Source organism: Rhinopithecus roxellana, chromosome 20, assembly GCF_007565055.1.
Source record: "Rhinopithecus roxellana isolate Shanxi Qingling chromosome 20, ASM756505v1, whole genome shotgun sequence".
NCBI classification, from domain to species: domain Eukaryota; kingdom Metazoa; phylum Chordata; class Mammalia; order Primates; family Cercopithecidae; genus Rhinopithecus; species Rhinopithecus roxellana.
In genome coordinates this window covers 71587803-71602548 of record NC_044568.1, presented here as the reverse complement: position 1 = coordinate 71602548, position 14746 = coordinate 71587803, and the positions used below count along the sequence as shown (strand labels likewise).

Below are 14746 nucleotides of genomic sequence, written 5' to 3'. Positions count from 1 at the left end.
CACCCGTCCTGCTTTCGTGCCCTGCGGGCCTGGCTCACACAGGTCGGCAGGCTCAGCTCCACAGCCCACTTTTCTTTCGCGCCTCACTTTGTGCAGAATCAGCCATGAACTAACTGTGAGTGAACTATCATCAACACTCAAAGTTCTCCAAACGCGCACTCAGTCACAGAAGGAACTCCAGATACAGTGAAGACAGACAATTATTCTCTCTAGAAGTACGTTCTTTAAACAGGCAAATGCCCCCAACATCAGAGGTGCGGATGTCCCCCAACATCAGAGACGCAGATGGGTCTGAGGCCACCCCATTCTCTCCCTGCAGTGACTCCTGGGCCACTTCTACAGACGCCCGGCCAGAGCCCTTCCAGAAGTTACAGTTTCCACTCAGCTAACTCCAGAACCTTCCACCTGGAGGACAAAGACTAAGGACTCAAATCTACCCACTGCCCAAGTGTGCTTCTGTTTTCCTCTTTCTTTTTCCCACTGGTGCCTGCTGGGGCCTTGTGAAGTGTGGCACGTACCTTAACAACAACCCACCCAGAAGCTGAGAAGTAACTGAACATCATTTTTTCCAACAAAATCCTCCTGAACCACAATCTTACTTATGAGTCTCTTGCTCATTAAAGGACAGTGTCTCTCTCCGATCAATTTGTCCAGTCTTGAAGTCAAAGATGGTCACTGTGTCCATTTCAACATCATAGAAGCAGATTTTGGAATCGGGGCTGTTGTCAGCCTAGAAGAGAAAACCAGAAAGCTCATGGCGCCTACCCGGACCAGCGGGCTTGTGGACTATGCCAGGGGGCCGACGCAGCACATGTCAAGAGAAACACACCCAGCGTCACCAAGTCCACAGGCCGCTCAGCTTCCAAGCACTAGCATGCTTTCAGCATTTGCAGTTTGCTGGTTTTGGTGTTTTTTGAGACAGGGTCTCGCTCTGTTGCCCAGGTTGGAGCGCAGTGGTGAGATCATGGTTCACTGCAGCCTCGAATTCCTGGGCTCAAGAGATCCTCCCCCCTCAGCCTTCCAAGTAGCTGGGACTACAGGCATGTGCCACTGTGCCCAGCTAATTTTAAAATATTTTTGTAGGGATGAGGTCTTGCTATGTTGCCCAGGCTGGTCTTGAACTCCTGGGCTCGAGTGATCCTCCCACCTCAGCCTCCCTAGCAGCTGGGATTGCAGGTGCGCGATCACTGTTCCCGGCTGAAACTCCTTGATTACAGCTGAACTTTTCCACTGTTTCCTTCTGCCACGGTCGAGTAGGCCCCTTGCTCCAGCCCCTGCCTCATCCCAGCCACCTCCGGGACCCTGTGCTTGCCCTCTCTTTCAGGTCTTCCCCAGCCCCGTGCTCTCCCCTGTGGCGCCCCCGGGACCCTGTGCTTGCCCTCTCTTTCAGGTCTTCCCCAGCCCCGTGCTCTCCCCTGTGGCACCCCCGGGACCCTGTGCTTGCCCTCTCTTTCAGGTCTTCCCCAGCCCCGTGCTCTCCCCTGTGGCGCCCCCGGGACCCTGTGCTTGCCCTCTCTTTCAGGTCTTCCCCAGCCCCGTGCTCTCCCCTGTGGCACCCCCGGGACCATGTGCTTGCCTCTCTTTCAGGTCTTCCCATCAGTGTGGACCCCTCAGAGCGCACCCTTGACCTTTTTGAGGCTCCTGGCTGCCTCCTTCTCCCATTGGCCCCACCGCCCTGGCGGCACCTGCTCACCTGGCTTCCCAGGCCCCATCTGGGTACTCAGGGCCATAGTGGCCACCGTTTTTCCTCCTTGGGGACATCCTCTCGCCTGTCCCTGTGCTCCACCTGCAGCCCTGGCTCTCCCTTCTGACCGGGTGTGGGACTGCCCACTGGCTGCCTCCCAGGCACCTGCCCTTCTGCTCATCCACCTTCGCTGCAAACGTTTCCTTTCCCACCTGGCTGCAAGGGTTAGAAACACCTTCTGCAGTCCTGTCCTGCCCTACCCCTCGGCCAGTCCATCGCCAAGCCCCACTGTGGCTGCTTGAGCCCTCCAGTGGCTGCCACAGGGACCAAATAGGCATCTGCACCCACCAACCCCTTGATCCATCTTCTAGAAACAATCCTCTAGAAATATGATATTGACGTTATCCTCATCCTTCTGCCCTGAGGTCAAAGTCAGCTCCCACCTGCGTCAGCCGCGGCCCTGCCCTTCACCACGAGTGCAGACCCTTGATGAGGACAGCCTTTGCCAACGCAGGCCTCTGCCGTCTGCTCTCTGCTGTCCCCACCTGTCCTCACCTGCTCACTCTTGCCTCAACCTTGGCTGGGCTGTCACCCCCTCAGCAGGCCATAGCAGTGCAATGCTGTGCAGTTCCACACCCTCCAAGCACACATGCCTCCTGCCCTGCTCATCCGCAGGTGGCGGGTGGGGTCCTTGTGCATACCTGAGCACCTCTGTGTCCACGGTGCCTAGCAAAGTGTCTGGCCCACAGCAGGAGACCAGTTATGGCCCTTGAACGAGCGAATGAACAAGGGAACCGGCACCAGCAGAAGGGAAGGAACCAGGGAAGGAACCAACCGGCTCCAAACAGCTTGCCATGCCCTGCCACCCCTGCCAGACCCTTCCACATGGCTGCCACCGGCCCCCTCGCACACCAACATCACCATGCCACTCTGAGCAGGACGCCTGAGGACTCTCTGACAGTCCTGTCCCTCCTCTCATGACAAAGAGAACTGAGTGGGATGAAGGCAGGGATGAAGAGGAAGCAAGCAACTCTCCGATGAGGAAACGACTGTTACAATGAAGGAAGACTTGGAGAAAGGCAGTGGACAGAAGGTGGCAGGTGGGGGAGGGACAGAGGCTGGGTGAGGACCATGCTGGGGAGGTCCCCGGAGAAGGTGGGAGGGAGAGACCCGGGGAGAGGAGGGAAAGAGGGTGGGGCTGAACAGAACATGGGACAGGAAGACCCACGCAGGAGGAGAGAGGCACGAGCAGGCAGGAGGCCCAGCCTGGGAGGACAGCGGTGAGGCGGCGGAGTGGGTGAGTGGACAAGGGGCGGCCTCACCTTGCTCAGGAGGATACTGATGGTGCTCCCGCTGCTGCTGCACCGCAGAGAAGCGATGCCCCCCGCCCCAGGGACCAGCTCTGCCAGGCTCCTGCAGCTGCAGTGTGCTTTGGCCTCTCTGCAGGGAGGAAGAGGGACCTCAGTGCCCGCCAGAGGCCCAGTTCCCGATTCTCCGCCCATCCTGAAACCTCTGTTCACTGGCTGAGTGCTGCACAGCTCCTCGGCTGCTTCTCACCCTGGGTGGCACGTGGGCACCATGAGGTGGAGCAAACGCAAAACACAGGGTGAGTTCTTCCACCTCAGGTGCTCTTATGGACAAATATGAATACGAGTGCTTCCCCCTTCCTCTTGTTCCAGTAGCTTATTAAAAATACTGTTCTAGGCTGGGCGTGGGGGCTCATGCCTGTAACCTCAGCACTTTGGGAGGCTGAGGCAGGCGGATTACTTGAGGATTGAACCCAGGAGGCGGAGGTTGCAGTGAACCGAGATCATGTCACTGCACTCCAGCCCGGGAGACAGAGAGACTCCATCTCAAAAACAAAAAACAAAACAACACAAAACAACGCTGCTGTACGCCGTTCTATACGTGGAATCTGTGCCTTATGCTCTATTGTGGCGATTTTTCATAGCATGTGGGGACTGCTTCATCACCCTCTGTGACAGCTGCACAGTTTCCCATCATAGGGACACACTGAGCTAGTTAACTCGTCCCCTGCCAGTGACATTTAGTTGTTTCTAGTTTGTTGCTGACATAATCAATACAAAGTATGTAGTGTTAGCTCATTGTTATTTTAAAAAATTTTATTTGCACGTCCTCAGTTCTTCCCTAATGTCTCCTTCCTGTCCCAGGATCCCATCCCAGATTCCATGTGACACTCAGTGGCCGTGGCCGCATAGGTGTCTCTCAGTTGTAAGTTTCTCAGATTCCCCTGTGTCTGAGGAGTGCTGGTCAGGGTCACTGCAGGCCGCCCTCCACTGGGATCTGCCTGGTGCTCCTCTCACTAGACTGCGACTCTGGGTGTTTGGGAGGATGACACAGAGGTGAGGTGCCCTTTGCATCAGGTCATGTCAGGGGTACACGCTGTCTACCACTGTTGATGCTGACCTGGTCACCTGGCAGGGGAGTCTGTCAGCTTCTCCACTGTGGAGTCCTTCCCATCCCGTCCTGTGTCCTCTCCACTGTGGAGTCAGCCCGTTCCTATACTGTGCTCTCTGCATGGGACTCACGAAGCACCAGCCACCCTTGAGGAGTGGGGAGTCCTGGCTTGTCCCACTCACGAGGGTGGAGAGGCCACAGAAATCATGTGGAATTCTTTTCTATGGGAGATCTGTCTCTTCTCCCCTGTTTATTGACTTACTCATATCATTCGGACTCACACATATTTATTTTTTTACTTTGGGATATAATTCAATGCTTTTTTTCTTTCTTCCTTCCTTCCTTCCTCTCTCCCTCCCTCCTTCCTTCCTACCTCCCTCCTCCCCTCCCCCTTCCTTCCTCCCTCCTCCCCTCCCCTTCCCCCCCTCCCTTCCTCCCTCCTCCCCTCCCCTTCCCTCCCCCCTCCCTTCCTCCCTCCTCCCCTCCCCTTCCCTTCCTTTCCTTCCTTCTCTCCTTTCTTCCTTTTTCCCTCCCCTCTGCTTCCCTCCCCTTCCTTTTCTGTCTCTCTCTCTCTCTCTCTCTCTCTCTGAGACAGGGTCTCACTCTGTCGCCCAGGATTGTAGTGCAGTGGTGTGATCTTGGCTCACTGCAGCCTTGACCTCCTGGGCTCAAGTGATCCTCCTGCCTCAGCCACCCAAGTAACTGGTACTACAGATGTAAGCCACCATGCCTGGTTAATTTTTTTTTTTTTTTTTTTTTTAGAAAATGGGTTTCACCATGCTGCCCAGGCTGGTCTTGAACTCCTGGGCCTAAGCAACCCACCTCTCTCAGCCTCCCAATGTGCTGGGACTTGCAGGATGAAACGGGCCCCCAGAAAAAAGAAAGAAAGAAAGAAAGAAAATGCTGGGACTACAGGCATGAGCCACTGAGTCTGGCCTGCTTTATTTATTTTGTTGCTCCAATTATTCCAGCTTTGGCTATTAGGACCTCTTTTGGTGGGTTCTGTGTCTCTGTGACCCCCCACCCTGCCATCTTTATGAAGCTTTTTGGTTTGCTTTGTTTTTAGCACTTCTTCACTTTCAGGCAGCACAGATGCTGCCAGCTCCTTCGTACATTTCCTGCCCTGGTCCTAGAGTCAGCATCTCTCCAAGGTTCCATAGCTCCTTTATTGGAGGATGGTGGTAGAAACCAAGGTCTGGGCACCCGTTGTGGCTTCTGGGACAGCGTGGTTGCTTCTAGGCCCTCTCAGCTGACAGAGCGAGGAAATATGTGTGTACCAATGGGTGCATCAACATAGACCTGCGATTCTGTGTATGGAGTCATCCCTACCTACGTGAAGCCAGGCATTTGTTCATGCTGACACCTCTACCTCTGACCTACTCTCCCAGGGCTTACTCTCGTCCCTCCTCTTGCTAATCTGTAACTCCCACTCCCGCTGTGCGATGCCAGGCTCCTGCCATCTACCCTCCATTTGTTCAACTGTCCAATCCCAGTGCACACGCATTACAGGATCAGCACTGCTCATCGCAACCCCTGTGGGGAGCAGGATTCTCAACTAGAGAGCCGAGCTCCTGGGCAGCTCCTTTGGCCTCAGTGCTGGCCAGGGCCTCCCTCACTCCCAGAGTCACTCAGGTCAGCACTTTTCCCCCATACCCTTTAGTGAAGCTGTTTCATACATTTTTTTTTTTTTTTTTTTTTTTTTGAGACGGAGTCTCGCTCTGCCACCCAGGCTGGAGTGCAGTGGCCGGATCTCAGCTCACTGCAAGCTCCGCCTCCCGGGTTCACGCCATTCTCCTGCCTCAGCCTCCCGAGTAGCTGGGACTACAGGCACCCACCACCTCGCCCGGCTAGTTTTTTGTATTTTTAGTAGAGACGGGGTTTCACTGTGTTAGCCAGGATGGTCTCGATCTCCTGACCTCGTGATCCGCCCATCTCGGCCTCTCAAAGTGCTGGGATTACAGGCTTGAGACACCGCGCCCGGCCTCATACATTTGTTAACACAGTCAGACTGTTTTGTTACCTTCTGTGTTCCATCCTGGAGTCCTCTAACATTTTAAGTGATTTTTTTTTGAGACAGGGTCTCTCTGTGGTCCAGGCTGGAGTGCAGTGGCACAACCAGGGCTCACGGCAGCCTCAATCTCCACGGCTCAAGCAATCCTCCCACCTCAGTCTCACGAGTAGGTGGGACTACAGGTACGTGCCCCCATGCCTAGCTAATTTTTAAAAGTTTTTGTAGAGACAGAGTTTCACTATGTTGCCCAGGTTGGTCTCAAATTCCCGGGCTCAAGCAGTCTTCTCGCCTTGGCCTCCCAAAGTGCTGGGAATACAGGTGTGAGCCACCCTGCCCAGCCTGAATGATTTTTTAAACATTTGCATACATTAAGGTTCACACTTTGCACCATAAAGTGCTATGATTTCCAACAAATGTACAATGTCATGTACTCATCATATAGAAGCTTCCCCACCCCCACCACTCCCCATGCTTCAAATAGTCAAGCCTCCCCTCCCCCACACGGCTCCACCACCAGGCAAAGGCTAGGAACTGAGCCCCAACATGAGGCATTCCAGAGCACGAGTGGCATGTCGGTGTTGAAATGGGCACCTACGGAGTCTTTTGGCTTCTAACTCACTTTCTACCCATCACACTGTCTCCTGACTGATTAAAAACATGTTCCCACTTCTACATGAAAAAAAAGTTTACCTTCGGGAAAGATCAAAGCTTTTAAAGTGAGCCAAGTCTGTCCCTACAACCAGGAAATTCCCACAGACGTCCAAGAAGCATGGGTTCCCCTCAGTCTCCGAGAAAAGGAGGAGTTGTTTGACAGTCCCCTGAGGAAAAGAAAGGAACAAGAAATGGATGTATTTCATGTTTGTTACTGAACATTGTTCACAGATAACCTGTACACTCCACTCACGCACTCACTCAGTGTTTACTGACGGCTCAGAGTGTGCGCAGCAGTCTGCTAGATTGTAGTGCTGCAGGGGAAGGACGGGGCCCTGTCCTCAGGAGAGCTCTGGCGCCTACAGTCTAGAGGGGAAAACAGACAGCAGAGAGTTGACAAACAAATATACATGTAATCTCACTTGAGTGAGTGCCATGTAGGTAAAGAACGGGATCTTAGGAAAGTGCCAGGCATGGAGAGAGGGCGAATACCATCCACTGGGGAGTTCCGCAGGGCCCTGTCTGTGGAGGCGTCATGTGAAAGCCCCAGGAATACTTCTTATGTTGTGCCATGTGAGTGGTTACCCTGGGGTGAGGAGGTAGATAAGAGGAAGGATGCTAGTTACATCCTGGGAACGTCCCGCCCGGGAAAAGCCCCTGCACTGTACACTTAGGCACGACACACCCACTCTTTCTGTGTGTGTGGATATTTCAGTAAAATGTTTAAGAAGTCAACCAGGTGGGCAGAGGCCACAGGGGTGTTCCTGCAGGCTGAGGGGAAGAGTGAGATTTCATTCTAAGTGAAACTGGAAGACTGCAGGGTTTTGAGCTGGGAAGTGATTTCGTATCATTTATATTTTCAAAGAATCACCTTGGCCTTTCCAGCATATTAGAAAGCACGCCCCACAGTCGGCATGTTAGAAAGCACACCACACAGGCCAGGTGTGGTGGCTCAAACCTGTAATCTCAGCATCATGAGGTCAGATCGAGACCATCCGGGCTAACACGGTGAAACCCCGTCTCTACTAAAAATACAAAAAATTAGCCGGGTGTGGTGGTGGGTGCCTATAGTCCCAGCTACTTGGGAGGCTGAGGCAGGAGAATGGCATGAACCCGGGAGATGGAGCTTGCAGTGAGCAGAGATTGCACCACTGCACTCCAGCCTGGGTGACAGAGCCAGACTCCATCTCAAAAAAAAAAAAAAAAAAAGACAGCATATGCCCCACAGTCGCCCCACAGTCATGCTGGAGCAGACCTCATGCTTTGTGGTACGTCTTTTAGGGAATAAACCTTAGTCCTCTGAGTTTTAAAGTGAAGCTCTTAGCTCAATTCAGCCAATGCCCAGTGAATGCCTACACCCTGCCCAGCAGTGGGTTTGGGGCAGAGCATCACAAGTGAGTGGCACATCCCTGGGGTGCTCCACATGGGGGCAGCGAGTCAGATGCGAATGGCTGAATGCATCCTGGGGCCAAGACAGGCAGCAGAGAAGGCACAGATCTAGTGCATGGGAGCTGCACAGAGTCTGAGTGGCAAGGCAGGCTGGAAGGTGGGCAGAGCTGCAGGAGAACTTAGTGGGCACGGAACTCTCAACACAGACTCCAAAAGCCAGCAAAGGGGCAGGAGCCTGCACAGTGTGTTTAGGAAACTGAGGGTGAGGGATGGATGGCTGGAGTCAGGGAGGGAATATTCCACGCTGAGGAAGCTCACTTCATTTTGATGTATCCAGTGGGAGCCTAATAAATGCTTATGGAATGAGCAAGTGGCTGCTTGAACACAGGATAAAAAAGAGAGCAGGGAGGCGGGGCATGGTGGCTTACGCCTGTAATCCCAGCACTTTGGGAGGCCGAGGTGGGCGGATCACCTGAGGTCAGGAGTTTGAGACCAGCCTGACCAACATGGAGAAACTCCATCTCTACTAAAAATACAAAATTAGCTGGGCATGGTAGCGCATGCCTGTAATCTCAGCTACTTGGGAGGCTGAGGCAGGAGAATCACTAGAACCTGGGAGGCATAGGTTGCTGTGAGCAGAGATCACGCCATTGCACTCCAGCCTGGGCCACAGGAGCGAAACTCCATCTCAAAAAAAAAAAAAGAGAGAGCAGGGGGAGTGGACTAGCTGATGGGGCCAGGGCTGACGCTATTAACGATGACACAGGGCACTGGAGGCTCCTCGGTGAGCTTACTTCCTGCCCGTCCCTTACCTGCTGGGCCCTGGGTTCAGATCTGAGCTCACCTCTTTTACATTCTTCAGCTAACATCTCTATGTCAATAAGTTCCCAACTCCCAAAGTACTGGCTTCAGGGCACTGACCCAGCTTCTGACCTCCAGAGCTTGTATTTCCAACTGTCTCTTGGATACCCCAAGGGCTCTCCAAGGCACCTGGAACTGGCATCCTGCCCTGCCCCCTATTCTGGCTCTGCCTCTGGAGTTCCTGTCTTAAAGGTGCCACGACAAAACCAATCTCCCAGGTTAGAAAAGTCAGAACATCCTCAGTTCTCCACTCTCTGTAGCCACCCACCATGCAACTGGTCATCCCCTCATAACACCCATGGTGCCGCTCCACTCCAGCTCTGCTGCTGGCTACTGCCTGGGGCCAGGCCAAGCTGCTCTCCTGCAGTGTCTCCCACAGCCTCACTCTTCTCCACCCTTAACCTCGGCTCCCCACTACGCTGGCACAGAGGTTACTTTCTAGCGAGAAAATGACGCAAAGTCAAGAAAATAAGTCAAAATTGGGGAAATGAAAGAACTGTTATCAGAGGAAGGTAAGTCCTTTTCAGGGATCAGGCCCCCAGAGACCTCAAATGAGGCAGCAGCCATGCCCTGCTCTGCCCCTGAGCTGTGTTCATCTCTGGAAACTGCCTGCTGCCACCACAGGTAGCTGAGAACTAACCTAACAGGCTGCCGCAGACAACACACACACCAGTGCTCAGTCCACTGCTACCAATCAATGGTATTTCTATCAACCAAAGAGGATTCCCAACCAACAACCTGACATCAGCCTGAGCCTGCTCCCTCTTCTTGGCCTTTAAAAACCTGCCTGGAACAAAGGTGACTTGGAGTCCAGACCCAGTGTTCCTCGGGGCTGAGTTTTCTGGGCAGCTGCCCGTATCCTGGCTCAGGTAGACTACTTACTTACTTACTTATTTTTGAGACAGGGTCTCACTCTGTTGCCCAGGCTGGAGTGTAGTCGTACAATCACAGCTCACTACAACCTCAACCTCCCCAGGCTCAGGTAATTATCCCACCTAAGCCTCTGAAGTAGCTGGGACCATAGGTTTGCCACCATGCCTGGCTAATATTTTTGTACTTTTTTGTAGAGACGAGGTCTCACTATGTTGCCCAGGCTGGTCTGGAACTCCTAGGCTCAAGCAATCCTCCCACCTGGGCCTCCCAAAGTGCTGGGATTACCGTCATGAGTCACCATGCCCGGGCAAGTAGACTGTTTAAATCACAAAGTGCTGGGATTACCGTCATGAGCCACCGTGCCCGGCGAAGTAGACTGTTTAAATCACATTTTGTGCTTCAGCCTCTTTCTTTTTGGTCAACAAAATGTACCCTATCACTCCTGGCTTCAACCTCACCTGCCTTCAGGGTGAGGGTCCAGGTGACCAGCCCTCCTGCCTCCCTTCCCACCTCCCACCACCACTGGTCCCACATACCACCCCCTTCCATGGCACTTGACCTTTGCATGGGAGGCCCCTCAGGTCCTCTGTGGGGCAGACGTGACTCCCTGAAACACACACAGGGCTGGAGCCCTGAAGTTCTGGCCTAGGAAGCTGTCCTTTTAAGGACTGGAAGTTCCTAAGTGCCTGCAGTCACTGCATCCCTGACACCAACACTAACAGCAGCCATGCATCTACGTCCTGAGGAGGGATAGTGTCCTGGAAGGACATGCTGGGTGTCCAACAAGGGTCGTGAGGGATCACTAACCCACCCTTACTCACGCCAGCACCACCTTACTAGTTACAACTAACACATACTCCTTTTGTAACTTAATACATTAATGGCCATGCATGATGGTTCACACCTGTAATCCCAACACTTCAGGAGGCTGACGTAGGAGGGTCACTTGAGCTCAGTTCAAGGACAGCCTGGGCAACATAGTGAGACCCCATGTCTACAAAAATATAATAATAATAACAATAACAAAATTAGCCAGGCATAGTGATTGGCACCTGTGGTCCCAGCTACTTGGGAGGTTGAGGCAGGAGGATGAATTGAGCCTAGGGGTGTGAGGCTGCAAGCGAGCTATGATGGCACCACTGCACTCTAGCTTGGGCGACAGGATGAGATCTTATCTGTAAAAAAATAAATAAAAATGAAAATAAAAAAATTAGCCAGGCATGGTGGCGCACACCTGTGGTCCCATGCTCAGGAGGCTGAGGTGGGAGGATCGCTTGAGCCCAGGAGGTCAAGATTGCAGTGAGCTATGATTGTCACTGCAATGCAGCCTGGGCAACAAAGTGAGACCCTATTTTTGAAAAGAAACGAAAAGGAAAGAAAAGAAAAAATTAACAGAGGAATAAAAGGACCCAACTCCATGGCAGCCGTCGTTAGGCATCTTCCCAACTCTCAGTGGGCCCCCTGTTATAGGACTTCTCAGTGGGCCCACTGTTATTTCCCATCATGCCACTGGCCTCTCCCAGCAGGCCATTCACCCTTTTCCCATCATGCCACTGGCCCTCTCACTGGCTTTCTCCCAGCAGGCCATTTACCCTTTCCCATCATGCCACTGGCCCTTTCCCCGCAGGCCACTGGCGCCCGCACAGCCCCACATCTGGAGGTCTTTTCTTGGCAAACACAGGTCTTGAATAACACAGGTCTGATTTTCAACGGTCCACTTCCATGCACTTTTTTTTTTTTCAATAAAGATATTTAAAGGCCAGGCGTGGTGGCTCACGCCTGTAATCCCAGCACTTTGGGAGGCCGAGGCGGGTGGATCACCCGAGGTCAGGAGTTTGAGACCAGTCTGACCAATATGGTGAAACCCCATCTTGACTAAAAATACAAAAATTGGCGAGGTATGGTGGTACACGACTGTAATCTCAGCTACTCGGGAGGCTGAGACAGGAGAACTGCTGGAACCTGGGCGGTGGAGGTTGCAGTGAGCCAAGATCATGCCACTGCACTCCGGTCCAGGCAACACAGTGAGACTCTGTCTTAAAATAAATAATAATAAAAAAAGGGCCGGGTACTGTGGCTCACACCTGTAATCCCAGCACTTTGGGAGGCCAAGGCGGGTGGATCATGAGGTCAGGAGATCGAGACCATCCTGGCTAACACGGTGAAACCCTATCTCTACTAAAAAAATACAAAAAATTAACAGGTGTGGTGGCGGGCACCTATAGTCCCAGCTACTCGGGAGGCTGAGGCAGGAGAATGGCGTGAAGCCGGGAGGCGGAGCTTGCAGTGAGCCGAGATCGCGCCACTGGACTCCAGCCTGGGCAACAGAGTGAGACTGCATCTCAAACAACAAAAAAAAGATATTTAACATTTTTTTTGAGATTTGTAACAATTTGAGAAAACTCAGATAAACCATGTAGCCTAGAAAGAAAAAAAAAAATTAACAGATACGTCATGAATGCATAAAATATAGGTAGATACTAGTCTTTTATCAGTCACGTCCATAAAGTATACACAAATCTGCACACAATTCCAGAGTTGGCACCCTGTGCAGCTGTGCGAAGTGTAAACCAACAGAAAGATGCGGTATGCAACCATAGCAATCATAACCACACGCAGGGAACTGTGGCGCACATTGTGCTACTCTAGTCATTTCACAGCCGCCTCCTGTTCCCACTGTGCTGAATTTCACTCAAGTGTTGCGAGGATCCCCTTAAAATGCTGTGCAGTGCTAATCACCTCTGAGTGGGCATCTCCTCTTTCCAGTAAAATGCACATCACAGTAAAGAGTGACCTCTCACAGTTCTAGAGGATTTTTCATGTGTTTACTGCAATACTGTAAACACTGATTAACCCTAGGGAGACCCATGTGAAATGCCACCAGTGATGCTGGAAGTGCTCCCAAGAAGCAAGGGAAAGCCGTGACATTACAAGAGAATGTAGAATTGCTTGATACGGACAATAGATTCAGGTCTGCAGATGTGGACGCCACCTGTGGATGCCACCATTTTAGAAAGATGATTCATCCTGTAGACTTAGGGTATTGATAAACACAGTACAGTACTGTGAATGTATTTCTCTTCCTCATGATTTCTTAGTAACATTTTCTTTCCTCCAGGTTACTTTACTGTAGAATATAGTATGTAATACATAGAACATATGAAATAGGTGTTAGTCGACTCTTCATGTTATTGGTAAGGCTTCCAGTCAATGGCAGCCTGCGAGTACTGAAGTTCTGGGGGAGTCAACAGTTACATGTGGATTTTCAGCTGCTCAGGTGGTTGCCGCCCCCACCCCTGCCTTGTTCAAGGGTCGTCTTTGCAGCTGCCTCTCATCTGTCCTTAAGAACACAGCCTTGCCAGGCGTGGTGGCTCAGGCCTGTAATCCCAGCACTTTGGGAGGCTGAGGGGGGTGGATCACCTGAGGTCAGGAGTTCAAGACTAGGCTGACCAACATGGTGAAACCCCGTCTCTATCAAAAATACAAAAAACTAGCCGGGCATGGTGGCGGGCGCCTGCAATCCCAGCTACTAGGGAGGTTGAGACAGGAGAATTGCATGAGCCCCAGAGGCAGAGGCTGCAGTGAGCTGAGATCGTGCCATTGCACTCCAGCCTGGGCAAAAAGAGCAAAACTCCAACTTAAAAAAAAAAAAAAAAGCCTTGCTCTACCTCCCTTTACATCCACAACAGATGCCCACATGCAACAGGAGGAGTCAGAGGGGCATAGGTAAAAAGATGGAGGGGTGGGCAGGGATGGCAGTGACAAAGGTGTGCTTGCTCTGGGCTTGGGATGCCCAGAAGGCTCTCGACTACTCCCTTCCAGCTTTACTGCCTCCCCTCGGACCCAACAGGCTGCAGGAAAACATGTGGTGCCGGCAGCTCCCTCTGCCCGTACTTCTCTCCCAGCTGACACCACAGCCATGTGGCTTCTCCCACATCTTCCCTCCACCTGATTCAGACAGAAGTCTCCCACAGAGGGGCCCACCCGCTTCCGTCTTCTCCTTGGCACTTATTGCTGACTTGTCTCCCGTCCGGATGCCAATGAGAATTGACAATCCATGATGGGAGCACATGAGCACCACGTGAGGTACAAGGACAGGAATGTGGCCGCCCCAGGCAATCAGACGCTGGGTCCCAAGAAGGAACCTGGAGATGGATAAAAATCACAAAGGTAGCTAAAATCAGGCTCGTGACAAAAGTCCTCAACCTGGCCACAGAACCTTGCTGCACACAGTGCGCTGAACGGTGCCCTTCCCAAAGATTTGTCCACTCAGACCTGTAGTCCCAGATGCTTGCAGGGCTGAGGCAGAAGGATCACTTGAGCCAGGAGTTCAAGTCCGGCCTGGGCAACAGTGAGATCCTGTCCCTTAAAAAAAAAAAAGTTATGGCCGGGCGCAGTGGCTCATGCCTGTAATCCCAGCACTTTGTGAAGCAAAGACGGGCAGATCATGAGGTCAGGAGTTCAAGACCAGCCTGGCCAATATGGTGAAACCCCATCTCTACTAAAAAGAAATACAAAAATTAGCTGGGAGGCCGGGCGCGGTGGCTCAAGCCTGTAATCCCAGCACTTTGGGAGGCCGAGACGGGCGGATGACGAGGTCAGGAGATCGAGACCATCCTGGCTAACACGGTGAAACCCCGTCTCTACTAAAAATACAAAAACTAGCCGGACGAGGTGGCGGGCGCCTGTAGTCCCAGCTACTCGGGAGGCTGAGGCAGGAGAATGGCGTAAACCCGGGAGGCGGAGCTTGCAGTGAGCTGAGATCCGGCCAATGCACTCCAGTCCGGGCGACAGAGCGAGACTCCGCCTCAAAAAAAAAAAAAAAAATTAGCTGGGCATGGTGGCGGGTGCCTGTAATC

The 14746-nt window shown here is 52.5% G+C and overlaps 1 protein-coding gene across 3 annotated transcripts in view; it reads right to left on the bottom strand.

Annotated features, from left to right (window-relative positions):
- Window positions 1–14746, bottom strand: part of IFT140 (intraflagellar transport 140) — a 108795-nt gene that overhangs the window by 63347 nt on the left and 30702 nt on the right. For 2 of the 3 annotated variants that reach the window (XM_030925518.1, XM_010387818.2), the window contains 3 exons: window positions 6804–6931; window positions 3007–3124; window positions 600–730 (listed from right to left, as the gene is read on the bottom strand). In XM_030925518.1, the coding sequence (XP_030781378.1) occupies window positions 600–730; window positions 3007–3124; window positions 6804–6931 (377 nt within the window). The remainder of the gene's footprint in view (window positions 1–599; window positions 731–3006; window positions 3125–6803; window positions 6932–14746) is intronic. The other variant, XM_030925519.1, reaches the window with a different exon arrangement.